This window comes from Astatotilapia calliptera, chromosome 6, assembly GCF_964374335.1.
Source record: "Astatotilapia calliptera chromosome 6, fAstCal68.1, whole genome shotgun sequence".
NCBI classification, from domain to species: Eukaryota; Metazoa; Chordata; class Actinopteri; order Cichliformes; family Cichlidae; genus Astatotilapia; species Astatotilapia calliptera.
This window is the reverse complement of record NC_137427.1, coordinates 31,999,424-32,023,598: the sequence shown is the minus strand read 5'-3', so window position 1 is coordinate 32,023,598 and position 24,175 is coordinate 31,999,424. Positions and strand designations below refer to the sequence as shown.

Genomic DNA, 24,175 nt, shown 5'->3' with positions numbered 1-24,175 from the left:
GTGCCTTGGGCTACGTACAGTTTCTAGAAACTGTGGTGTCTGGCTGTAGCTGTTGAAGAGCATGCAGAGCTGTGCGTTGTTGTCGACAACATTAGGACGTCGTAGATAATCCCCAAGCTCCGATGGAGGGATGGAATTTATGATCTAGAAGATTAGAAGACGAAAATTAAGACATTCCCCTCTTGCTTTATCATATTTACTCCTGATATCTTTCAAGTCAACACACCAGACTCATTCTGTCAGGAGGCATGAGCGACAGGAAGGCGGTGAGGTTGGGAAACTGGAAACCCATGAAAGATTGCTCCAGGAAACCATAGAAACTGGTGTTGTAGCTGTCACTGTAGCAGCGGAGAGGTGTTGGACCTAGAGGAAAAGGTGGAGACACAAACTAGGTTATAATATTGGAACTTTGCCTCATGCTTTGTTAAGCCATCTGGAATAAAATAAATAAATAAAGTTTTACTTGTTGTTGTATTCACATAAAATGTGACAAACATACATGTTTAATGAAAAAATAACAAGAGCGAGCATAGGAGAAAACTCAATGTCTGACTCCTCTCTCACTTTCACAAGGCTGGCAGCCATTATGTTAAGAAATGTGAATGGGCTACTCGCTTACAGGAATGTTACAGCCCAATTTCATAAAGCATCCAACAAAAAAAATTAAAGCTGAGTTTACTGGTTTCCTGGGTTAGCTTTACCTCCGAGGGTCTGGAGGATTTGATCATAGATTTTCTGCTGTGTGTCTGTGCTGAGCGTTGAGATAGTCATGTTCAGGTTCAGTACACTGAAACAAAAAAATGCAAAGGTTTATTTCCAGTCAGATTGCTTAAATACTTCCATATATGGTGCTTGAAGCTTTGTGCTCACCCCAGCTGCTCAATGCTGCAGCTCCGTCCTGCGAGTATTCCGAAGTAAGGTGCAACTTGTCCTGGTGAAAGTTGTACCAGCAGAGGTGGCAGCCGGGAGGTAAGCCACACCTCTACGTCCGCATCACTCATCGAAGGAAGGGAGAGGTTTGCACGATCAAACACAACTTGCAACATGGCTGACCTCACGACTGAAGGCAATGCGTCTTCAGGAGCCTGTAGAAAAAACCAAAAGTAATAATCATGTTTTTTAGATGTAACAGGTGTAACAGGACCTTCTTCAACTTCTGTGTGAGAAGACTAACCAGAAAAATGTTAGAGTTTACCATCATTGCAAACAAACACAAAACGTATGAATGTTTTACATGTGATGAACAGATAAACTCAGCTTGACTTGACCTCTAGTATCAACAAAACACACCAGGTGACTTTATAACATGATGTATGCTCACCAGGAGAACAGATGAGAAATCATCAAAGAAGGCAGCCAGAGACTGGTCAGGCACATATTTCATCACCATGTTGACTTGCTCAGAAGTTGTGAGCTGTCCAGGTGTTGTGGACACCTCGGCTAGCTGTCTGACCGTGAGCTGTGACAGGGCTTCCATCTGCATATGCAAACACACATGTTGTCAGTGACAGTTGTGGTTATCACAGAGGGAAACCCCACCCCACAAGAAAACAGATGTAAAGACAGAAAATGCAGTGCATCATAACGCACCGCTGAGAAGTTGGAGTAGATCGTCTGAATGTCCTGGAACGTCGCAAGATAGGCAAAACCTCCCATGTTCACCTGCAGCCATTGTGCACTGGTGGCAATGCCTGAGCTGCAGGCGGGGTCTGAACCACAAACACACACAGAGGAAATCCAGCTTTATTGTGCTGAAGGAAAAGCATCTATCATACATTGTTATGTCACTTTGCAATACACGTGACCACCCTGGATTACTGTATTCCTGAATCCCACCAATTCTATCAACATGTGTGAATGTTGGATTAATTCAGATGTGACGTGAACAATACATAGACTGTAACTGTTAATAGGCTGCCATTGATTGTTACTGGGCTGTAATACAGCAGTGTACCTGTGCTGTTGTTCCTGGTCAGGAAAACCTTAATGAAGTGCGTGTAGACAGACACCTGCCTGGCAAACGTCAATTGTGGCCGGAGTTGACTCAAAATCTGCTGACTGAATTGAAATTGGGATTAGGTTAATTAAAAAATGGCAGGCTTTTGGTATACCAAGAAAGGCAGTCACATTTGATGTAATTTTATGGTCTTAATTTCTTACATGGCCTGGTAGGAGCTGCAAGTAAGTTCCCTTGTGGCCATATATGAAAGGAAGTCAGGTGAAACAGCTGGCAGAAATGGGAGAAGGCGGCGGCCAAACCACGTCTGGATGAAGGTTAGATTATTGAGGGTGGCCGTGTTGACAGTATCTATTCGGAGTTCTTGTATGGTGTCCAGAATCACGGACACTGCTGGGTTGTTGGCGTCCAGAGTCTATAACAAAGATCAAAATGTGATGTAACTACTGACTTTTCTTATCTTTCAACAACAGACGGTTTGCAGAAGGTTCTTCTCGTCTTACAAAATATTGTGTAATGCTTTCATACCGTGTTGACGAGCAGATCCAGAGCCTGGTCCAGGACCTGAGAGGTTTCGGAGAGGACAAGTTTCCAGACAGATTTGGACCCACTCGAGCTGGAGTAGCGGTTGCACTTCAGTATCATTGCCAGCTGTTCTGCTGTTATTGTTGACAGCTGCGTGACGACAGAGAACAGTTTAGACTCCACAGTGAAAGTGAAAACGAGCTGAATCACAGACGGCTGTTGACTTATGTGACGCTCTTACCGAGGCACAAGCCAGTTGCTCAACGGCCAAGTCACAGAGGTTTCCGCTCGTCTGTGCACTGGTGAGTTGGAGCTGAACTGCTGTTCTGTGGTTTCAAAATAAAACATGTGATTGGTACTTTGTTGACATCTGGGACAACGTTGCATAAAAAGTAAACTCTCCAACAGGTTCGTGTAAATCCTACCTGTTCAAACCGATACAGATATCTGTTGCTGTACCACAAAAAAAAGAGAGGAAAAAAGTTATAAATTGACAAAAAATTACATTTTATGCATCAACACAGCAGGATATGAGATTTCATGCTGCCATCATTAATCACACTGCAGATCTCGCAAGTAAAAACCAAGTTCCCTTTCACCACCAATGTGTTTTTTGTTTTGTTTTGTTTTTCTTGTCAGTGCTTCTGATGTAAGATGATCTCTACATACTCGTAACAAAACAGCAGGATATGAGACAAAATGTTAAAATGAGCAATTAAAAGATTGAATCTGCAGCAGAAGGTCCACCGCTAGCTTAACATTTCATGTTTTCCTGCTTTATTTCGGCCTCCCTTACTTCTTGTGCTCTCGATTAACACTTGGGCCCTGCTTGGGTACTGCTGCTTTATCTGAGGTGTCTTTGAATATTTTACCCCATGCTACCTTTTGTAATACTTACGCGTGGTGCTGCTGGATCCAGTTGTTGAAGTTGTCCCCAATGATGTCAATGAAGTTGCCCCTGATGTGGTTGTTGAAGTTGTCCCCAATGATGTCAATGAAGTTGCCCCTGATGTTGTTGATGAATTTGGCCCCGATGTTATCGATGAAGTTGCCCCTGATGTTGTTGATGAATTTGGCCCCGATGTTATCGATGAAGTTGCCCCTGATGTTGTTGATGAATTTGGCCCCGATGTTATCGATGAAGTTGCCCCTGATGTTGTTGATGAATTTGGCCCCGATGTTATCGATGAAGTTGCCCCTGATGTTGTTGATGAATTTGGCCCCGATGTTATCGTTGAAGTTGCCCCTGATGTTGTTGATGAATTTGGCCCCGATGTTATCGATGAAGTTGCCCCTGATGTTGTTGATGAATTTGGCCCCGATGTTATCGATGAAGTTGCCCCTGATGTGGTTGATGAATTTGGCCCCGATGTTATCGATGAAGTTGCCCCTGATGTTGTTGATGAATTTGGCCCCGATGTTATCGATGAAGTTGCCCCTGATGTTGTTGATGAATTTGGCCCCGATGTTATCGATGAAGTTGCCCCTGATGTTGTTGATGATGTGTCTGATGTAGTGGTGGTGGTGGGGCTAACCTTGCCTCCTGTAAGCCCCACTCCCAGACCATTAAGATCGGACTGAAACTGTGAACTGATCCAGGTTTGCACCACTGTCACATTTTCATACGACTTCAAAAGTGGGAGGTTGGTGCCAAGAAGACCTTTAACATCACTAACAGTCAGGTTCTATGGAGAACAGAGCAGACACATTTTATCGTATGAGCAAATAAACACACTTACTTTATTCTTTGACAGAACCAAAAAACAATTTAGTTTTACAACTTATCAGCCCCATCTAATGGTTTGAGTGAAGTAAATAAATTGAGGAACTATGATGCAAGACCCCCACCCCAAAATAAATAAAAAAAATAAAAACCTTTTTTCAAAATTAGTCTAAAATTCAGAATTCAAAGTGCAGACATGCAGCACTGACCTGTATAACACTCTCAAGCAGCCCAGTGAAGATCGGGACGTCCATACTGATATTGGCAGACACTAAATCTTGGATAAACCTAAGATCTGCACCCGCTGCAAGAATGGAAAAAAATTAATGGTACGTTAACTTTCAGCTGTTTAAATGATGCTTTTTTTGAATGCGGGTCTGTTTGCTTACGTAGGTAAGATTGTATGAGCTGGTAACTGGAAGTGGAGATAGTGATTGAGTGTTTGTCTGGGATAAATGCTTCATATGTGAGGGAAAACAGTTCTTGCTTTTTCTCAGTGGTGCAGCTGGATATGTCCAGAGCATCGGCGTTCCTGCAGGAGATAAAACACACAGGAATGGTGTGTTGAGTTTATGGAATTCATATAACATTATTTATCATTAAATCAGACTTTTTTTTTCTAGTTATCTAAATAATAATTTAAAGATTTATGTGGGTTCACCTGCCTTTGTAAGTACAGGATCCCTGACAGACCTTTAGCCAACATGTTCTTGTACCTTCCAGATATTACCTGTGTTAGGTTTAATGTACGTGTTGTAGGTTGCCATTTAAAAACCTACACAATGCCATTTAGAAAGCTAGAATGCTTCTGCTTGCTATCTAGGTAACCTACGCATATGACTACGTGCATGACATTGATAAAGGGAACAAGCAGCCTTGAGAAGAACAGATTCTACCAACAACAATCTGGGAGAGCTGCACTCCCATCATATAACCACACACAATGTATAATCACGCTTGCACAACACAATCACACTTTGTAACCAGTTATAGTAATTTCTCATAGGTAATACAGCAACAAGCTCTATGAATATTCATGTGTGTAACCAATAAAAACAACCTACAGGGGGAAAGCAAGTTGAAATGGGTTGGAGACAATTGCTTCCCTGTCGCGAGTGAAAATTTGAGCTCCGTGTGACCTTGTTCCTGAGTGAGTTTCTGTTTATCCAGCAGTATTAGGGGTAAAACTCTGAGAACCTGCTGCTAATGTGATGTAAAAATAACCTCCAAACACACACACACTCATGCACAGTCACAGCTCTGACGCCTTACTTGATGCTTTCAACCGAAATGTTCCTGATAACAACAACATCCAGGGCGCACAGGTTTGGTCCTCCAATGGCGTTGAGCTCCACACTGCCGAGACTGTTCCCCTTTACACTCAGATACTTGGAGATGATGGCTTTGGCCTTGATGAGGAGAACCAAGCATCGGTGTGAAGACACAAGCATGTAAAGTAAGCTCACGTTCAGATTTTTTCTTCTGTTTGCTCACCAGAACCGGGTCCCACGGCCCGTTTGAAGCATCCATCAAAGAAGCGAGTGTGTCGATCTGAATAATAGTCCACATGTTGATGTCTTCCATTGTGGCACTACGGGACATTGCTCCTAAGATCTGAACCTGATCTTCTGGGATGATGCCGCTGGCACTGTAAGCCTATAAAAAAGTCAGAAGATATTTAGACTCAAATTTAGATAGCAAAAGCTTAAATAATAGAAGTTGTCAGCGTTGCAGACTTTGCATGCCCTCCCTGTGTCTGTGCTGGTTCTCATGCTTCGTTCCAAAGTCCAAAAACATGCACGGGGTTTGGTCGAATACTGATTTTAAACTGACCGTAGGTCAGAATGTGTGTTATGTTTTTCTGAATGCTTCTGTGTGTTAAACCTGCTCTCCAGGAGGGGCCTAACCTGCCTCTAAATCTATGCCAGCTGGGATAGGCTCCAGGAGTTTTTTTGCCACTTACCTCTTGCAACTTGCTGAGAACAATCTTTGTGTAGTTCTGCTCCTGCACCTGGTTAACGAGGGCATCCAAGTTGTCTTTGACAATGGTGGAATTGAGGCAGCTGGTGAACTGATTTATATCATAGTTTAAGGGGAATATTAGATTAACGAGAGTCACACGGTTTATGAATCCCAAAGTGCAGTCAGTGGCTGAAACACAGAAAGAGAAACAATTTTTGGTTAAACAGTAAATTCTCTCTGGATTCTAATACATGGACCAAGCAGTTGACAGAAAGAAACCAACCTGTAGATTCCTCATTAGGAATGGACATCCTTATTGCGCTCTTCAGCTCCCCGATCTTCTGACTGTCCACGTTGTTTTCCTTGAGAACACCCAGGAAGTACCTCAAGTAGTTGTTCTTTGTTTTCTGCTCACAAGAACAAAGGGAAAGAAGGAAATGCGCATAAAGAACAAGGTTAACAGCAAAAAACAGAAACCAAAATCAAAAAATGTAAATGTTTGCGGTCATGTATTACTCACAGTGTTGAAGTGATCATAGAAGGTTGAAGACATATACAGCGGCAGCATCCCGAGGTCTTTCAGAGTTTGCTCAGTCCACACTGAAGGAGCTCTGGTTATCACGAAAACAGAACGGTGATTATTATTATGAAGGACAGAAAGGGCCAAATGTAAAAATGTAAATCTGCTGACAAGGAAACAAACAAACAGGAATGAAAATCTGCCACAGCGGTGAAGCGTTTTGCGTACCCATATCTTGTGTTGCCATTAGTCATTTGAGCCTGAACAGCAGCTGCTTGAGCAGAAGTGAGGCTGGGGCAGCTTTTGAGATTTTCCAAGATGGATGAATCTGAGTTTAGGATGTAGGACGCATCCAGGATGCAGCACATGTTTCCCAATACTGATATTTCATCTTTAGTTAAGCTTGTGTTTGTTATGCCCTTTGAAAATAAAAGAAACAGAAATTCATTTCAACTCAAAACATTAAACAAAACCTTGGTGTGATGACAGTTATTTCCATTTCATGCAATTATTAATACATCTAATCTTTAGAGCTCAAGAAGTGATTTGTGGTTCGAGGACTCACCAAGCAGCTCTTTGCGTTTTCAAACAGGGCAGTGCGCTTGTAGCTGAGCGCTGCAGAGAAGACAGAGAAGTCTGCATTTCCCAACTCTGTGAAATAGGCCCTGCAGCTGGCCTGCGGCACCAGTGAGTAACTGCAAGAGGAAACACAAGTGTGACAAGCTGTAGCATCCACCATTCAGCTTTAATTCAGAACAAACAGACAGGATTCTTACTCATAATACAGCAGCACATCTGGAGGGTAGAGGTTGAAGTTGGCAGCATCGTCTTTAATGTAAGTGTACATGCAGGTCAGCTGTTGATTAAAAAAAAAGGCAAAATAATTAGCACCTTGTATCGTCCCCGTTTATGACGGAGAACATGTGTAAGAAAGCTCCATGACTTGTTGGATGGTAACGCATTTTTGTAATTTGCCTTCTCCACCAAAGCTGGAAGTCTGCACTTTAATCCACTGTGGTGGTGTGCAGCTGCAACATGCAAAAATTGCATCTTTGTTCAAACATTTATTACCCTAACTCTATGTGCCAGAGTTATATACGGTGTAATCTATATAACCCGATTCACAGGGTATGTATATATTGTTTTAAGTGTGTTTTAAACAATTGTTAGTTTCTCCTTTGATGTCCAATATGTTCACTTTTTAATATTTGAGCAGATATGAAGGAGATTTTAAATATCCCATAAATGCCTTGAACACTGTACCTGAGACTCCACTAGTTTAACCTTCCTGCTGCCTGACCTCCGACAGGCTTTGATCAGGTTCTTGACTTGCCCATTGCCAATGTTCCTCGCTCCAGTGCATGTGAACCCTTGAAGCACAGAGGATGACAAACTACACACACACACACACACACACACACACACACACACACACACACACACACACACACACACACACACACACACACACACACACACACACACACACACATTGTTAGCTCTACTCAAACCCATTTGCAGGTTGTTTTGATTGATTTGATTGATCTCCCAGACTGATTTGAACTCACTTGTTTGGACCTCCCAGCTGTGCAGAGGCGCTCTCTGTAGCTACCGACTCAAAGAACAATTCAGCCTAACAAAACAAACAAACAAACAAAAAGAGTCTGTAATAACAGGCATGTAGCACAACACGAGAATAAAAACTAAGCTGAGGGTTTCATCTTCTACCTGCTGCGGTTTCCATTCCTTTCTGTTGAGTATGGTTATAACGTCGTTGCTACTGGAGAAGCCCACCAGCAGGGATCGAGGGATCTCAGTGGCCAGGTCATTGGGAACGTTCTGGATCACTTGCACGCTGCTGGTGTTCACTGATATGATCTGAGAGAAGATGGAAGCATTGTGAGTTAACTCTCTGTGGAAAGCTTTCTATCTTTATCCAAAGCAGCTGATGGAAGTGTGCAGTTCAAATCATGCTCAAGTTATAACAGAAAACCTGTCATACCTGACTGACAAAGACCTGCTGGATGATCTGAGGACCAGAAAGGAGGTTTGCCACCAGTGAAGGAGTTTGGGAGGCACTTATCAGCTGATTACCAGAGATGCTCAAGAACACTCTGGAAGGTACACCAATGATGAGAGTGCCCAGACTTATCAGCGATGATGAGCTGTTGATCTGGTGGAAAGGATGGAAGCAGCACACGCATAAGTGAACATGACCACAAAGATGACTTTGATTTTTCTAAAGTCAGGATTCAGTCTAAAATCTGCAACCTGTATGATGCCCGAAGACAGCAGAGACTGGATGATGGTCATGGCCTGGCCTTCGCTCCAGCCCGTCACAGTGGAGAGAGTGCCGATGGAGTTTATTAAGTCCTGGGGTTTGATTGAGCTGATCTGATTCAGCGACATGCCAGTGCTTTGGCTGCCGAGGGCAGAAATGACTGTGGAGTCAATGTTCTGACCAAAGTTACCTGCCAAAGCAGCTGTGACCTTCACATGTGTGAGAAAAACTTTGTCAGTAGAGTCAAATTTATGTCTACAGTGTAAATATTCTGGGGAACAAAACTTTATCAAGTTAATAAAAGGAGAGCTTAGTGCTCTTTTATTCATCTTTCCATTTCACCCTTCTTAAAATCACATACCGCCAGAACAAAGAGCTCTACACCACTCTAAATAATAAACATCAGATTCAAAACAGGAGCCTGCAAGTGAAACTAAACCCAATTTTATGTGGGTGACAAATTTAAGGAAATAATAAACTACTTTTTACCAAAATACCAGGCAAGATGCTGAATCTCTGAAAGATTGAAATCTTATAACATTCACGTCTAGTTGACCTTACCTATCCTGTATTGAATGTAGTTAGGTTTTTGCAGCAGACTGCACAAATAGCTGTTTTTCTTTTCTTTAAATGTTTCTTACTTGTGGGTCCAGGTTCGTACAGAGAACTGTGAGATTCTGCAGAACTATCAAAGTGTTGCTTGGACTCAGTTGGGTAAATGCTGGACCAGGAGCGACACACCGAAACAAGATAGGAAGGCTGCAAAGAAGGTTAAACAACACTTACAGAAAAATGCAGGATTTGTGGCTGGAGAACGCAACATATTGTATAGATTTAAACTCACAGTAAGGGGTTGAAGTTGCTGTCCTGTTGATACAAAAGGGTGGTGTAGTACTTTGTGAGGTTTGCAGGTAAGACAGAGGTGTTGAAAAGAGCGATGTTCTGAAGGTTCACTGTGAAGACCTGAATGACCTGCAAGGAGGGGAGAAAAGCACGTCTGTAGGTCATGAAATTATCAACTGTTTTTTTGCTGCATTTGAATCCAAGTAGAAAAGCGTCAGTTCAAAATTTCCACCAATGTTGATTATTTACCGACTCAGATCCAAATGTCACAACATCGTCCAGAGTGAGGAAAGAGACGAAAGACCCGATGTACTGAGCAAACCAAGCTGTGGAATTCAGTTGTGAGTCGCTGGGGAAGTAACACTTTGGATTTGAGGCTAGAAAAAAAAGATGTGAACAATAAACACTAATGATAAAGATCAGAATAAATAAAAATATAATCTATAGTAATTTTACTCCAGCATAGCCTTTTTTAAATTGCTGTAAATTCTCGAAGTCAAATCTAGAAAGTAAGTAATAAAAAATGCTGCCCATAACAAACTGTTACTACAGTAGCTGGCAGATTTTACTGGAATAAACAATGTTATCCAACAGTCTGCCGATTGGTCTAAATATAAGCAAATATAATTTCCTTAAAGTTAAAGCAATCATTAACTGTCCTGTTTTTTTAGTTATTTAAAATCCAAAAATGTTAAATCAAGACAAAGTTACAAAAGGCAAAATCTTTGTGTCATGGTCCAGAGTCTGTGACTCCGTGTTTATGTTTAAGTTTATTATTATTCTGTGGTTTTGTTTATTCTGGGTTTTTGTACTCTCCTTTCATTTCATGTTCCTGTGTTCTGTGTCCCCCAGTCTGTGTTAAGTTTGTGTGTTGTGTTCAGTCTTTGTGTTTCCTGTTTTATTTTGAAGGTTCGTGTCTTTTAACCAAGATGGCGCGGCCACGTCCAGACGCCTTCCTGACCGCTCCGCTCCGACTATCCACTTTTCTTGTTTTTTACTTATTTTTTGCTCTGGTTTACATCCCAAAATCCTCTAGTCTTATAGTATACGACAGCGGATCACTTGTAAACATCGGTGACAAGGTTGCACATCTAATCTTGGACACTTTTAAACCCGACCCTTCCTGGCTGCCAGAGATTCTACGCGGCGCGGAGAACAACAAAGGACGGGCCGCTCATCTGAGGCGTAGAACAAAGAAGCGCCGGGGGAAACGCGCTGGTATTAGGAACAGACTGAGACAGCAGGCGCATCGCGCACCACTGCCCAGTATCCTACTGGCCAATGTACAATCCATGGAGAACAAGCTTGATGACCTAAGAGCAAGGGTCACCTTCCAACGTGACATGACGGACTGCAACATTCTGTGCTTCACGGAGACATGGCTGACCCCCGGACCAGGCCGTAACTCCGTCGGATTCATTGTTTGTGCTCCGCGTGGACAGAACAGCAGAGTCGAACAAAACCAAAGGTGGAGGAGTGTGTTTCATGGTAAACAGAAAGTGGTGTGATGCCAGGAGCATTTCTACTCTCTCCAGCGGCTGCTCGCCACATCTGGAGTTCCTGAGCATTAAGTGCCGTCCTTTCTATCTGCCCCGTGAGTTCACCTCGGTCATCGCCACGGTGGTCTACATCCCACCCCAAGCAGATATAGGTATGGCTTTGTCCAAATTACATGATGTGCTGAGTTCGCTTCAAAACAAGGACCCGGGCGCAGCCCTCATTGTAGCAGGAGACTTTAACAAAGCGAACCTCAGACAAGTCATGCCAAACTTTTACCAGCATGTCTCGTGTCCAACGAGGGGGGATCGAATTTTGGATCACTGCTACACGCCATACAAGCAGGGCTACAAAGCTGTAGCCCTGCTTCCCAAACCAGAAACCATGGATGGACAGATCGATCCGCACTGCAGTAAACGCCAGGACCGCCTCCTACAACGCGGGTCTCGCCACTGGCGATATGAGCGCCTACAAAGCGGCCTCATACGGCGCGCAGTGAGAGATGCCAAATGCCGGTACCGGGAGTACCGCTTCCACCAGGGCGAAACACGGAGTATGTGGCACGGACTACGCACCATTACGGACTACAAAGCCAGGGACACTGCGCCGATCAACGCCGACTCTGCATTCACCAATCAGCTGAATCAGTTCTATGCCCGTTTTGAGGTTAGCCAGGCGGCTAATGCTATCTACCGCCTGACTACCAAGGACAGTGACGTCATCAGCGAGAGACCGGTGACCAGCATCGCGGAGCATGACGTCCGAGCGGCATTGAAGAGTGAACACAAGGAAAGCGGCGGGGCCAGACGGCATCACCGGCCGTCTGCTGCGCTGCTGTGCTGACCAGCTAGCAGGTGTGTTCACTTATATCTTCAACAAGTCCCTGGCGAAGTCTGTGGTCCCCACATGCTTCAAAAGATCCACCATCATCCCTGTGCCCAAGAACAGTTGCACTGACCTCGGTAGTAATGAAGGTGTTTGAGAGGCTGCTGAAGAACATCATCTCCTCCTCCATCCCAGACACCACAGATCCGCTGCAGTTCGCCTACAGATCCAACAGATCCACAGAGGATGCCATCGCCCACGTCCTACACACCACTCTCAGCCACGTGGACAAGAAACAGGGTAACTATGTGCGAATGCTGTTTGTTGATTACAGTTCAGCGTTTAACACAATAGTGCCCTGCAGACTGTTCACAAAGCTCAGGGATCCGGGACTTAACAGCCGTCTGTGTGCATGGGTGTTGGACTTCCTCACTGGCAGAACTCAGGTGGTGAGGGTGGGTAGATGCGTCTCTAACAGCATCACCATCAACACAGGAGCACCTCAGGGATGTGTCCTCTCGCCACTGCTCTACTCCCTCTACACTTCAGACTGTGTGGCCACCCATGGCTCCAACACCATTGTGAAGTTTGCTGACGACACAGTGGTGTTGGGTGCCATCTCCAACAACGATGAAGCAGCCTACATGGACGAAGTGAAGAATCTGGCATTATGGTGCCAGGACAACCACCTCCAGCTGAATGTCGGCAAGACCAAGGAGCTGGTGGTGGACTTCAGAAGGAGTCAGCACAGAGACTACAAGCCCATTATCATCAATGGAGCTCCAGTGGAGAGGGTGCAGTCCTTCAAGTATCTTGGTGTCCACATCTCCTCAGACCTGACATGGGCTGCCCACATTCAGGTCCAGACCAAAAAGGCTAGGCAGCGCCTGTATCACCTACGACAACTGAGGAAGTTCAGGGTCTCTCCAAAGATCCTCAGGATTTTCTATACAGGCGCTGTGGAGAGCATCCTCACACAGAACATGACATCGTGGTTTGGGAACAGCTGTGTGAAGGACCAAAAAGCTCTCCAGAGAGTGATCCGTACTGTCATGGTCCGTCGTCCTGTGTCTGTGGAATGCGTGATGCTCGGGTAGCCACACCCCCGGGCCGGGCCAACACCGACACACCTGCTCTCCATCGCGGTGATTACATGAAGAGCTACTTAACCCGGCACTGACGGATGCTCCACGCCAGTCTGTTAATCACCTCACAGTGGTAACTAGACTTCCACGAAAGCGTGCATTCACTTCTGGTTGGAACTGTGTTTAATCCGCCTACTTGTGTCCAGGTTTCGACCCGGCGTTCGGCGTCTGCCACCTGCCTGTCATCCGGCTCAACTGGATCATTTGGTGCATCATCTTGCCCATTCGCTATCTCCACGGACTTCCTGCTCACGGACTGCCACACTTCCCTCCCGAGCTCCCACGGTCCCGCTCTATCGTAAGCCCCCTACTCTAACTCAGTCCTGATGTGTTTTCCCCGCTTCCCGGCTCCCTAGTAATCCTCTCCCCTTTCTATTGCAGCCTCCCACGGTCCCGATCCCGGCTTCCTTGTGTCCTTGTTTCCCTGGGTTTTTAGTTCCTTGTTTTGCTCCCTAGTTTTCCCGGGTCGCCTTTCGTTATTATAATAAAGTGTCTTTTCTGTTAGCGCTGAGTCTGCGTCTGGATCCTTTTGTGCACGCGCGCCGCGGCGCATGACAGGTACAGCAGAACGCTCCTGCAGGATTGCTCTCCCCCCGCTTCAGGACATCTACACCAGGAGATGCCGGACTAGAGCAGCGCAGATACTGAAGGACCCGTTCCAACTTCTGCAATCTGGTAGAAGGTTCCGCATCATCCGGGCAAGGACAGAGAGACTCAAGAGGAGCTTCTATCCCCAAGCCATCCGGGCCTTAAACACACACACCCTCCCTCTCACATCATCTATAATTGACTGAGACAGGACTCTCTTCCAAACACTCTAAACCCAGGCACAATGTACATTCCAAATTCCTTTAATTTTAAATATGGTTCGTCTGCGTTATTCCCCTCTGTCATTCCGTGCATCTTCCTCTGTCTGCCTGTGCATTCTCCCCGCGCTGTCCTCCCTGCTAGTTACCCTCACTTATGTTCAGGTTTTGTTGTTTAAGTTTTAGTTTTTCCCCAGTTTAGAGTGTTTTCAGTTCTGTTTCTTGCCACCCTTTCCTTTGTTTCGTACATCACTGTCACAATAAAGCTCGCTCACTTCAGAAGCCACCTGCAGTTTGGGTCCTTTTATAATTCGGACGTCTTGCCCTGGCAACCCGTGACACTTTGAACCTTATTAAGAACGATGACGGGGACAAGCATCAGTGAAAAATTGCTGCGGTCTTGCTTTTAATGTATTTATACTGTATGTGTACTATACTATGTGTATGTGAATAAAATAAAAAATTTTTTTTAAAGAAAATGACTCTAAAGGAAAAGCAAGTCCTGAATAAAGGGTTGCTAACTGCAAAAAATGAAGATCTACCAGTGACAGCAAAGGAGCTAATTACTTTATATGTGTATGGTTGTCTGAGCTCTTTGTTATCATGTTAATGCTTTGCTTCTTTCTCGGGTATTAATGTAGCAAGGCAGAGAGTGACAACGTTGGCTAATATCAGCAAACCTTAAGAGATATACTGTATCCTCGTAATTCACATTACTGAGTGTATTGACTTTGTTCTACTGTTACACACAGTTGAGTATTAGATATATACAGATATATCCAAAGCACAACAATCTGCTGCAAAATGAAGGGAAACTGAAAAATTGCAATTCCCTGAATTTTGTATTGTTGGAATTAAATAATGTGCAGTGCCTCAATAATGCTATGCTTTTTTAATAATAAGTGTTATAAAGTTATATAGTGTATTTTAAGCGGACACAGCCCTGAAAAATAAAGGCATGAGACCAGGTGTCCTTGGGAGTAGAAAGCTGCAGACTCTCGCTCATGTTTGCCTGTAGATAAGAGGGGACCATCTCTAGTGGAAAGTTACTGAGACACTGTTGTTTAGACTAGAATGAGAGAGCCTCTATAATAAAACTGTTAGGGGCACAGCAGCATTTTGGGATCGGCAGCGTGTCATGCAGGATGCATCTCCCTTCTAGAAGTAATAAAGTATTAAATGGTCTACTGAGCAGTGTTTCGTCTTCCATCGGATGCCTCTGAGGAATCAAAAGAACTCGGTGAAGTGTTGTTATTAACAGTGTACAACTAAATTTTCCTTTTAATTTAAATTGTGCTCAGGCAGTTGTGCTTTTAGGTGACATGTGGTTGCTGTTCAGTTTCATGTAGAATATCATTTGATCAATGTCTTTTCCCCCCCACTTGAATTAGCATCCCACTTGATCCTTGACCCTGGCATTCTTGAAAGACTTACTTGAGCCGACGTAAAGGTAAGTCCTGATGGTGTTGTACACGTCTCCCCTCACAAAGTCAGCAGTAGTGTAGTTGTATACCCCAAGGACTGAGACACTGAAACACAACAAATTTAAATCAGAACACAAAACAAAAAAACATATAAAGCAGGATTTAGTGCTGTAGTAAAACACACAGTTTTTGGAAGGCCAGGCAGGAGGTGCTGTTTATGACACTGGGACTGATCAGGCTCTTTGTGAGGAAGGGCAAGTAGTTCTTGAGGCGTTGGTCAAACCAAGCATCCACCTCCAACGTTTGGGTGCTGCTGAGGGCCATGGGCCAGACGCAGGGCAGGATGTAGCGCCTCACCGCTTCCGGCAGAGACTCCTGGAGGCAATGCACAGATTAATGTGTTTAATCATTGCATTGTGTTTGCATTTCTGCGTGTGCTTGTTCCTTGGGCTACGTACAGTTTCTAGAAACTGTGGTGTCTGGCTGTAGCTGTTGAAGAGCATGCAGAGCTGTGCGTTGTTGTCGACAACATTAGGACGTCGTAGATAATCCCCAAGCTCCGATGGAGGGATGGAATTTATGATCTAGAAGATTAGAAGACATAAATTAAGACATTCCCCTCTTGCTTTATCATATTTACTCCTGATATCTTTCAAGTCAACACACCAGACTCATTCTGTCAGGAGGCATGAGCGACAGGAAGGCGGTGAGGTTGGGAAACTGGAAACCCATGAAAGATTGCTCCAGGAAACCATAGAAACTGGTGTTGTAGCTGTCACTGTAGCAGCGGAGAGGTGTTGGACCTAGAGGAAAAGGTGGAGACACAAACTAGGTTATAATATTGGAACTTTGCCTCATGCTTTGTTAAGCCATCTGGAATAAAATAAATAAATAAAGTTTTACTTGTTGTTGTATTCACATAAAATGTGACAAACATACAACAACAACAACAACAACCTTTATTTATAGAGCACATTAAAAGCCTAGGCATACCAAAGTGCTTTACAAAAAACAATAAAATAATACAGTTAAGAGCATTAATATCAAATATAATAAGAACAGCAGACAATGTTCACAGTAGAAAGCCACTAATAAAATGGACTGCAGCACATAGATTATAGCAGACCCAGTGCCGCATGATAGAGAACACCAAGAATGAAGGAATAGTAAAAAGTTAATGCAATAGGTCGCAGTTAACAGTCAGCATTTAACGGGTAGAAAAGGCAAGTTCAAAAAGATAAGTTTTAAGGTGTGCTTTAAAAGAAAAAATAGAATCAGACTCCCGAATGCCAATCGGGAGGCTGTTCCATAACTCAGGTGCAGCAAAGGCAAACGATCGATCGCCTCTAGATTTCAACCGAGATCTGGGCTGAACTAACAATAACTGCGAGGATGACCTTAAAGCCCTGGCAGGGACATAAGGGTTTAAAAGTTCCTTAAGATAGGTTGGTGCAGTATTATTGATAATTTTAAAAGTAAGCAGCAAAATTTTAAATTGAATACGGTATTTGATAGGCAGCCAATGCAGCTCAGCAAGAACCAGAGTAATATGGTCAAACTTCTTGGTTTTAGTTAGAATACGTGCCGCAGCATTCTGAACTATCTGTAATCTATGTAGAAGGGTAACATGGAGACCAGAATAGAGTGAGTTACAGTAATCTAGTCTTGACGTTACAAAAGCATGAATGAGCTTTTCTAAGTCATTATACGGGATATAGTGTCTGGCCCTGGAGATGAGACGAAGCTGATAAAAACTAGATCTGACAACAGCAGACACCTGTTTATCAAGTTTAAAGGAGCTGTCAAACAAGACACCCAGATTCCTGACAGTATCAGAGAAAGAACTAGTAAGAAAGCCAAAGGCATCTTGAAGTTTGGCGCGAAGGGCATTACTGCCAAAAATCATGATTTCAGTCTTTTTTTCATTGAGAATAAGAGTATTTGCCAACAGCCATTTCTTGACCTCACTCATGCACTCACGAAAGTTATTTAAAGATAAAGCGAGATCATCATGTAACTCAAAATAAATCTGGATGTCATCCGCATAATAGTGAAAAGCAATGTGGTATTTCTCAAAGATAGCGCTTAAAGGAAGCATATACAGTGAGAAAAGGGTCGAGCCTAACACAGAACCCTGGGGGACACCACAGCAAACAGGTACAGGGGAAGAGGAAGATGAGGCCAGATGTACCGAAGAAAGCCGATTGGAGAGGTAAGATTTGAACCAGTCCAAGGCAGTGCCCTTAATGCCAACAGAGTGCTCTAATCTTGCGACTAGGATGTTATGGTCAACCATATCAAATGCAGATGAAAGATCCAATAGAACTAAAACAGAAGGACGACCATTATCAGCCATAAGTAAAAGATCATTAAAAACACGAAGCAGCGCTGATTCAGTGCTATGATGTTGTTTAAAGGCTGATTGGAATTTATCATTTATATTATTCTCGTCCAGGTAGGTCTGCAGTTGAAGTAGAACCACCTTCTCAAGGATTTTAGCCAAGAAAGGAAGCTTGGAAATCGGTCTATAGTTGGCAAAATCACTATGATCCAGGTTATTTTTCTTTAAAACGGGTTGAATAAAAGCATGTTTAAGAACTGAAGGTACATAACCAGAAAGCAAGGAGAGGTTCAATATAGACAATAGACAGGGTCCAATTACATTAAAACAATCCTTGACTATACGAGATGGAAGAACATCATGTACACAATTAGTATTGTTTAGTTTCTCAGTTATACGCTTCAGAGTGGGAAGTGAAATTAATTCAAATTGATGTAAGGCAGCAGAACAGTCAGGATTAGGCATACTGTCAGCCACCAAAGGAAGCGTAGATCTAAGAGATAAAACTTTATCTAGAAAGTAGTTTGAAAATTTTTCACAGAGACCTGGGGAGCACGAGAGTGGCATAGAGGGACGAGGATTCACCACTGAGTTAAAAATTTTAAATAGGATGCGAGGATTGTCACCATTAGAAGTAATAATCTTAGCGAAGAAGGCTGCTTTAGCCATTCTGGCAGCAGATTGGAATTTCGAGCGGCTAATACGTAAAATGTCATATGATGACTGGAGTCTATCATTCCTCCACCTCCTCTCATCGCGCCTGCACAAACGCCGTAGAACACGGACAGAGTCGTTTAACCAGCATTGCGAGTAGGTTCTGGGGCGTTTGTGTTTGATAGGTGCAACAGTGTTAAGAATCGAGGAACATGTGGTTAAAAAAGTATTGGTAAAATTCTCAAGTGTGTGTGGGATAAAACAGTCCGACATATTAAATGAAGAATTAACAAAAGATGTAGAGAAGTTGACCACAGTATCGGCGTTAATAGTCCGAGTAGGATGGAGAGGAACCTCCAAGTAAGGGTCAGTGATACCCAGGTCAACGTCAAAGATGACCGGGGAATGATCAGAAAGTCCAGTATTTCTAATTTCCTTAATGCATATATCCACGTTAAATGAAAAAACCAGATCAAGGGTGTGACCGTTAACATGAGTAGGTTCATTTACCCACTGGGTAAGATTAAAAGAATCAGTCAGTGCAGAAAAATCCAGAGGTGTGGACTCGAGTCACATGACTTGGACTCGAGTCATTAATTTTATGACTTTAGACTTGACTTGAAAAAATGTTCTAAGACTTGTGACTTGACTTGGACTTTTACACCAATGACTTGGGACTTGAATTGGACTTGAACCGGTTTACTTGAAAAGACTTGATATTTTACCCCAAATATAAAATTTAACATGCATATTATATAGAGATTGAAAATGTGACGTCATTCACGGGTAGAACCGCAAAGGATTCTGGGAACTCGTGGCAAGCGGTACGCGCAGGCTTTCAATTAAAATCAGTTATACAGCGATAAAAAGAAACACAAAAATGTCAAGAAGCCGTTGTATTATTAACTGCAATAGCCGGTCGCATGACAGCCACGGGAAGCCGACGGGTAAAGAGATCGGTTGTTATCGGATTACGTCGTTGAAGAGAAATTGTTCGAGCCATGTTTCCGAAGTAACAAAGAGGCGACGGATGGCCTGGATTGCAGCCATTCAAAGATCAAATATAACGTCCCAGAACACTCCAGCTCACAGGTTAGTCTGCTCCAAGCATTTACACGAAGGTCAGTGTTTTTTAGTAGTTAATGCGTCATTTTTCTTAACATAATTGGTGATATAGGTTACAAGCAAGTCTGGCGCTGAACAGAAATTGTCGCGCTATGCTCCTTTATTTATTGTGCATAAATAGTGAATTATCCTGACACAATATTGCGTTTCGCTTCTGTTATTATGGTACATTGACAAAAACATATACTTTTATTCACAGGATAAAACAGGTTTTTTGTATCACTAATTGCCCAGTACGATTACAGCATACAATATTGTTGTTACTGCTACATTTCTGTGATGGGTACCAGAAATTATTTCCACTACTAATTAATTACCGTTGAGCTCAAAGGTCCTATTAATAAACGGTTAACGAATGTGTATTTATGACGACGATTTGTGAGACTGGTAAACTTATGATACGTACGATGGTCTTTACTTTCTACACTGTGCATTTCAAGGTCCTGTACCCATCCGTCGGTAAACTGTACCTGGGCTTGTTGCAGTGACCGGAAGTTACTAAACTTCATGAGTGTGTGCACTCACTCCAAGAACCGTATAATTATAAATATGCATATAAATATGCTACAATGAGATAGCTGACTTCATCTAACTAGCAAATGTTGTCCAGGCTACGTTGGTGATACAGTTTTTTTTAATGTGTATGATATTTTTGTCATGCGATTTTAAAGCCGGTCCTACAACCGCATCCAAGAATAACATGCAGCTTATCTCAGAACTGTCGGTGAAAATTATTCTTGGAGCTAGGTTTAATTGAGCTGCATTTTAAAGAGGTGCAATTTCACAATTTGTGTATATTTTCTAAGTTCACTATTTTGTCATGTGTTGAGAAAAACACAGATTTTTAAATTACATGGTCTAATATTTACATTTAGCATAACTGCAACATTATTTTTTCGTTTTTTTTTTTTTTAAAGACTCGAAAGGACTTGAAATTCAAAGTTTCAGACTTGTGACTTGACTCGGACTTTTACACCAGTGACTTGAGACTCGACTCTGACTTGCCTGACATTACTTGAGACTTGACTTGAGACTTGAGGATAAAGACTTGAGACTTACTTGAGACTTGCAAAACAATGACTTGGTCCCACCTCTGGAAAAATCTTTAGACAGGTGGTCATCCATACAACAAACATGAATATTGAAGTCACCAGAAATAACTACAGAATCATATTTAAAAAGAATAGAACCCAAAAAATCAGCAAATTCAGAAATGAACATCTTATGATATTTAGGCGGACGATAAGCCACGACACACAGAGTAGTTCGAGGGCCAGTCAATTCCAATAGCTGAGCTTCAAAGCTAGAATAGGTTGGGGAGGGTAGCAGCCGTGCCTCAAGTTTATTTATAAAAACCGAGGCTAAGCCACCACCTCTACCAGTAAGCCTCGATGAGCTAAAAAAGGCACAGTCATTTAAGAGGAAGGCCTTATTAGAAAGAGACCTAACATTAAATAAGGCCATCCGAGTCCGAGGAGTCCTGTCCTTAGTAGTACATGTTTAATGAAAAAATAACAAGAGCGAGCATAGGAGAAAACTCAATGTCTGACTCCTCTCTCACTTTCACAAGGCTGGCAGCCATTATGTTAAGAAATGTGAATGGGCTACTCGCTTACAGGAATGTTACAGCCCAATTTCATAAAGCATCCAACAAAAAAAATTAAAGCTGAGTTTACTGGTTTCCTGGGTTAGCTTTACCTCCGAGGGTCTGGAGGATTTGATCATAGATTTTCTGCTGTGTGTCTGTGCTGAGCGTTGAGATAGTCATGTTCAGGTTCAGTACACTGAAACAAAAAAATGCAAAGGTTTATTTCCAGTCAGATTGCTTAAATACTTCCATATATGGTGCTTGAAGCTTTGTGCTCACCCCAGCTGCTCAATGCTGCAGCTCCGTCCTGCCAGTATTCCGAAGTAAGGTGCAACTTGTCCTGGTGAAAGTTGTACCAGCAGAGGTGGCAGCCGGGAGGTAAGCCACACCTCTACGTCCGCATCACTCATCGAAGGAAGGGAGAGGTTTGCACGATCAAACACAACTTGCAACATGGCTGACCTCACGACTGAAGGCAATGCGTCTTCAGGAGCCTGTAGAAAAAACCAAAAGTAATAATCATGTTTTTTAGATGTAACAGGTGTAACAGGACCTTCTTCAACTTCTGTGTGAGAAGACTAACCAGAAAAATGTTAGAGTTTACCATCATTGCAAACATAAACACAAAACGTATGAATGTTTTACATGTGATGAACAGATAAACTCAGCTTGACTTGACCTCTAGTATCAACAAAACACACCAGGTGACTTTATAACATGATGCATGCTCACCAGGAGAACAGATGAGAAATCATCAAAGAAGGCAGCCAGAGACTGGTCAGGCACATATTTCATCACCATGTTGACTTGCTCAGAAGTTGTGAGCTGGCCAGGTGTTGTGGACACCTCGGCTAGCTGTCTGACCGTGAGCTGTGACAGGGCTTCCATCTGCATATGCAAACACACATGTTGTCAGTGACAGTTGTGGTTATCACAGAGGGAAACCCCACCCCACAAGAAAACAGATGTAAAGACAGAAAATGCAGTGCATCATAACGCACCGCTGAGAAGTTGGAGTAGATCGTCTGAATGTCCTGGAACGTCGCAAGATAGGCAAAACCTCCCATGTTCACCTGCAGCCATTGTGCACTGGTGGCAATGCCTGAGCTGCAGGCGGGGTCTGAACCACAAACACACACAGAGGAAATTCAGCTTTATTGTGCTGAAGGAAAAGCATCTATCATACATTGTTATGTCACTTTGCAATACACGTGACCACCCTGGATTACTGTATTCCTGAATCCCACCAATTCTATCAACATGTGTGAATGTTGGATTAATTCAGATGTGACGTGAACAATACATAGACTGTAATTGTTAATAGGCTGCCATTGATTGTTACTGGGCTGTAATACAGCAGTGTACCTGTGCTGTTGTTCCTGGTCAGGAAAACCTTAATGAAGTGCGTGTAGACAGACACCTGCCTGGCAAACGTCAATTGTGGCCGGAGTTGACTCAAAATCTGCTGACTGAATTGAAATTGGGATTAGATTAATTAAAAAATGGCAGGCTTTTGGTATACCAAGAAAGGCAGTCACATTTGATGTAATTTGTATGGTCTAATTTCTTACATGGCCTGGTAGGAGCTGCAGGTCAGGTTCTTTGTGGAGATACATGAAAGGAAGTCAGGTGAAACAGCTGGCAGAAATGGGAGAAGGCGGCGGCCAAACCACGTCTGGATGAAGGTTAGATTATTGAGGGTGGCCGTGTTGACAGTATCTATTCGGAGTTCTTGTATGGTGTCCAGAATCACGGACACTGCTGGGTTGTTGGCGTCCAGAGTCTATAACAAAGATCAAAATGTGATGTAACTACTGACTTTTCTTATCTTTCAACAACAGACGGTTTGCAGAAGGTTCTTCTCGTCTTACAAAATATTGTGTAATGCTTTCATACCGTGTTGACGAGCAGATCCAGAGCCTGGTCCAGGACCTGAGAGGTTTCGGAGAGGACAAGTTTCCAGACAGATTTGGACCCACTCGAGCTGGAGGAGTGGTTGCACTTCAGTATCATTGCCAGCTGTTCTGCTGTTATTGTTGACAGCTGCGTGACGACAGAGAACAGTTTAGACTCCACAGTGAAAGTGAAAACGAGCTGAATCACAGACGGCTGTTGACTTATGTGACGCTTTTTTTTTTTTTTTTGCTTGGTCAGGCCTCTTCCGGGGCAAAGGGGCCCTCGGGCCTCTGGGCCTGCGGCTCGGTTCACTCACACTCAAACCTTTTGAATACAAGCACGCTGATCCACACAGGTGTCCACGCGGGTGTCCACTGTTCATAGACATAAACTACACCTTTATTGGCTGCTACTTCCAAGCACATTGTGCGCTGTCGGTCCTGCTTGCTACACAACAACATTCAATATTTAGTATTTACTGCTGTTTACACTTAGCTAGATTAACGTGACGGTGTTGTGTTTAGTATGTTGCTCTGGTTTTTTGCTTGTTTTCTCTTCTTTTTCTCTCAACAGGTGATCCAGGAGATTTTTTTTCTCTTCTTTCTCTTTTTAAGTGCCCTTCCTCACTGTCCCTCTTCCCTTCTGTTTTTCTTTTCCTTCATCTTTCTTTCTCCCTTTTCTATCCCTCAGTCATGTCTGTCTCGTCTGTAACAACTGAAAATAAAATAAAATAAATGATAACAACAAAGGTCGATCAAATGGACCAATACGGCAAGGCCGTGATGATCCATTTGGCAAAGTAAATCCGTTGGGTATCCTTGCTGGTCTTCAGACAACAATTCTGACGGCTAAAGAACCAAATGGGACAGGCAAAAAAATAAATTAATTAAAAAAGATTATGTGACGCTCTTACCGAGGCACAAGCCAGTTGCTCAACGGCCAAGTCACAGAGGTTTCCGCTCGTCTGTGCACTGGTGAGTTGGAGCTGCACTGCTGTTCTGTGGTTTCAAAATAAAACATGTGATTGGTACTTTGTTGACATCTGGGACAACGTTGCATAAAA

General features: G+C 43.2%; 1 protein-coding gene across 1 annotated transcript in view; it reads right to left on the bottom strand.

Moving 5' to 3' along the window:
• The window catches only part of LOC113024514 (uncharacterized), a 37,510-nt gene that overhangs the window by 13,276 nt on the left and 59 nt on the right, over window positions 1-24,175 (bottom strand). Inside the window, exons 2-43 of the mRNA XM_080303155.1 lie at window positions 24,026-24,110; window positions 23,113-23,259; window positions 22,788-22,999; window positions 22,582-22,685; window positions 22,218-22,336; window positions 21,949-22,104; window positions 21,496-21,710; window positions 21,327-21,412; window positions 16,175-16,311; window positions 15,967-16,092; window positions 15,693-15,883; window positions 15,519-15,613; window positions 10,061-10,188; window positions 9,813-9,940; window positions 9,610-9,727; window positions 8,959-9,177; window positions 8,690-8,860; window positions 8,416-8,565; window positions 8,256-8,320; window positions 7,951-8,080; window positions 7,464-7,543; window positions 7,253-7,382; window positions 6,916-7,106; window positions 6,688-6,778; window positions 6,451-6,574; window positions 6,169-6,356; window positions 5,700-5,861; window positions 5,478-5,614; window positions 4,595-4,737; window positions 4,415-4,509; window positions 3,381-4,167; window positions 2,908-2,935; window positions 2,724-2,808; window positions 2,486-2,632; window positions 2,161-2,372; window positions 1,955-2,058; window positions 1,591-1,709; window positions 1,322-1,477; window positions 871-1,085; window positions 702-787; window positions 227-363; window positions 19-144 (exon numbers count right to left, since the gene is read on the bottom strand). Of these exons, the coding sequence (XP_080159281.1) occupies window positions 19-144; window positions 227-363; window positions 702-787; window positions 871-1,085; window positions 1,322-1,477; window positions 1,591-1,709; window positions 1,955-2,058; window positions 2,161-2,372; window positions 2,486-2,632; window positions 2,724-2,808; window positions 2,908-2,935; window positions 3,381-4,167; window positions 4,415-4,509; window positions 4,595-4,737; window positions 5,478-5,614; window positions 5,700-5,861; window positions 6,169-6,356; window positions 6,451-6,574; window positions 6,688-6,778; window positions 6,916-7,106; window positions 7,253-7,382; window positions 7,464-7,543; window positions 7,951-8,080; window positions 8,256-8,320; window positions 8,416-8,565; window positions 8,690-8,860; window positions 8,959-9,177; window positions 9,610-9,727; window positions 9,813-9,940; window positions 10,061-10,188; window positions 15,519-15,613; window positions 15,693-15,883; window positions 15,967-16,092; window positions 16,175-16,311; window positions 21,327-21,412; window positions 21,496-21,710; window positions 21,949-22,104; window positions 22,218-22,336; window positions 22,582-22,685; window positions 22,788-22,999; window positions 23,113-23,229 (6,210 nt within the window). The 5' untranslated portion in view covers window positions 23,230-23,259; window positions 24,026-24,110. The remainder of the gene's footprint in view (window positions 1-18; window positions 145-226; window positions 364-701; window positions 788-870; window positions 1,086-1,321; window positions 1,478-1,590; window positions 1,710-1,954; window positions 2,059-2,160; window positions 2,373-2,485; window positions 2,633-2,723; window positions 2,809-2,907; window positions 2,936-3,380; window positions 4,168-4,414; window positions 4,510-4,594; window positions 4,738-5,477; window positions 5,615-5,699; window positions 5,862-6,168; window positions 6,357-6,450; window positions 6,575-6,687; window positions 6,779-6,915; window positions 7,107-7,252; window positions 7,383-7,463; window positions 7,544-7,950; window positions 8,081-8,255; window positions 8,321-8,415; window positions 8,566-8,689; window positions 8,861-8,958; window positions 9,178-9,609; window positions 9,728-9,812; window positions 9,941-10,060; window positions 10,189-15,518; window positions 15,614-15,692; window positions 15,884-15,966; window positions 16,093-16,174; window positions 16,312-21,326; window positions 21,413-21,495; window positions 21,711-21,948; window positions 22,105-22,217; window positions 22,337-22,581; window positions 22,686-22,787; window positions 23,000-23,112; window positions 23,260-24,025; window positions 24,111-24,175) is intronic.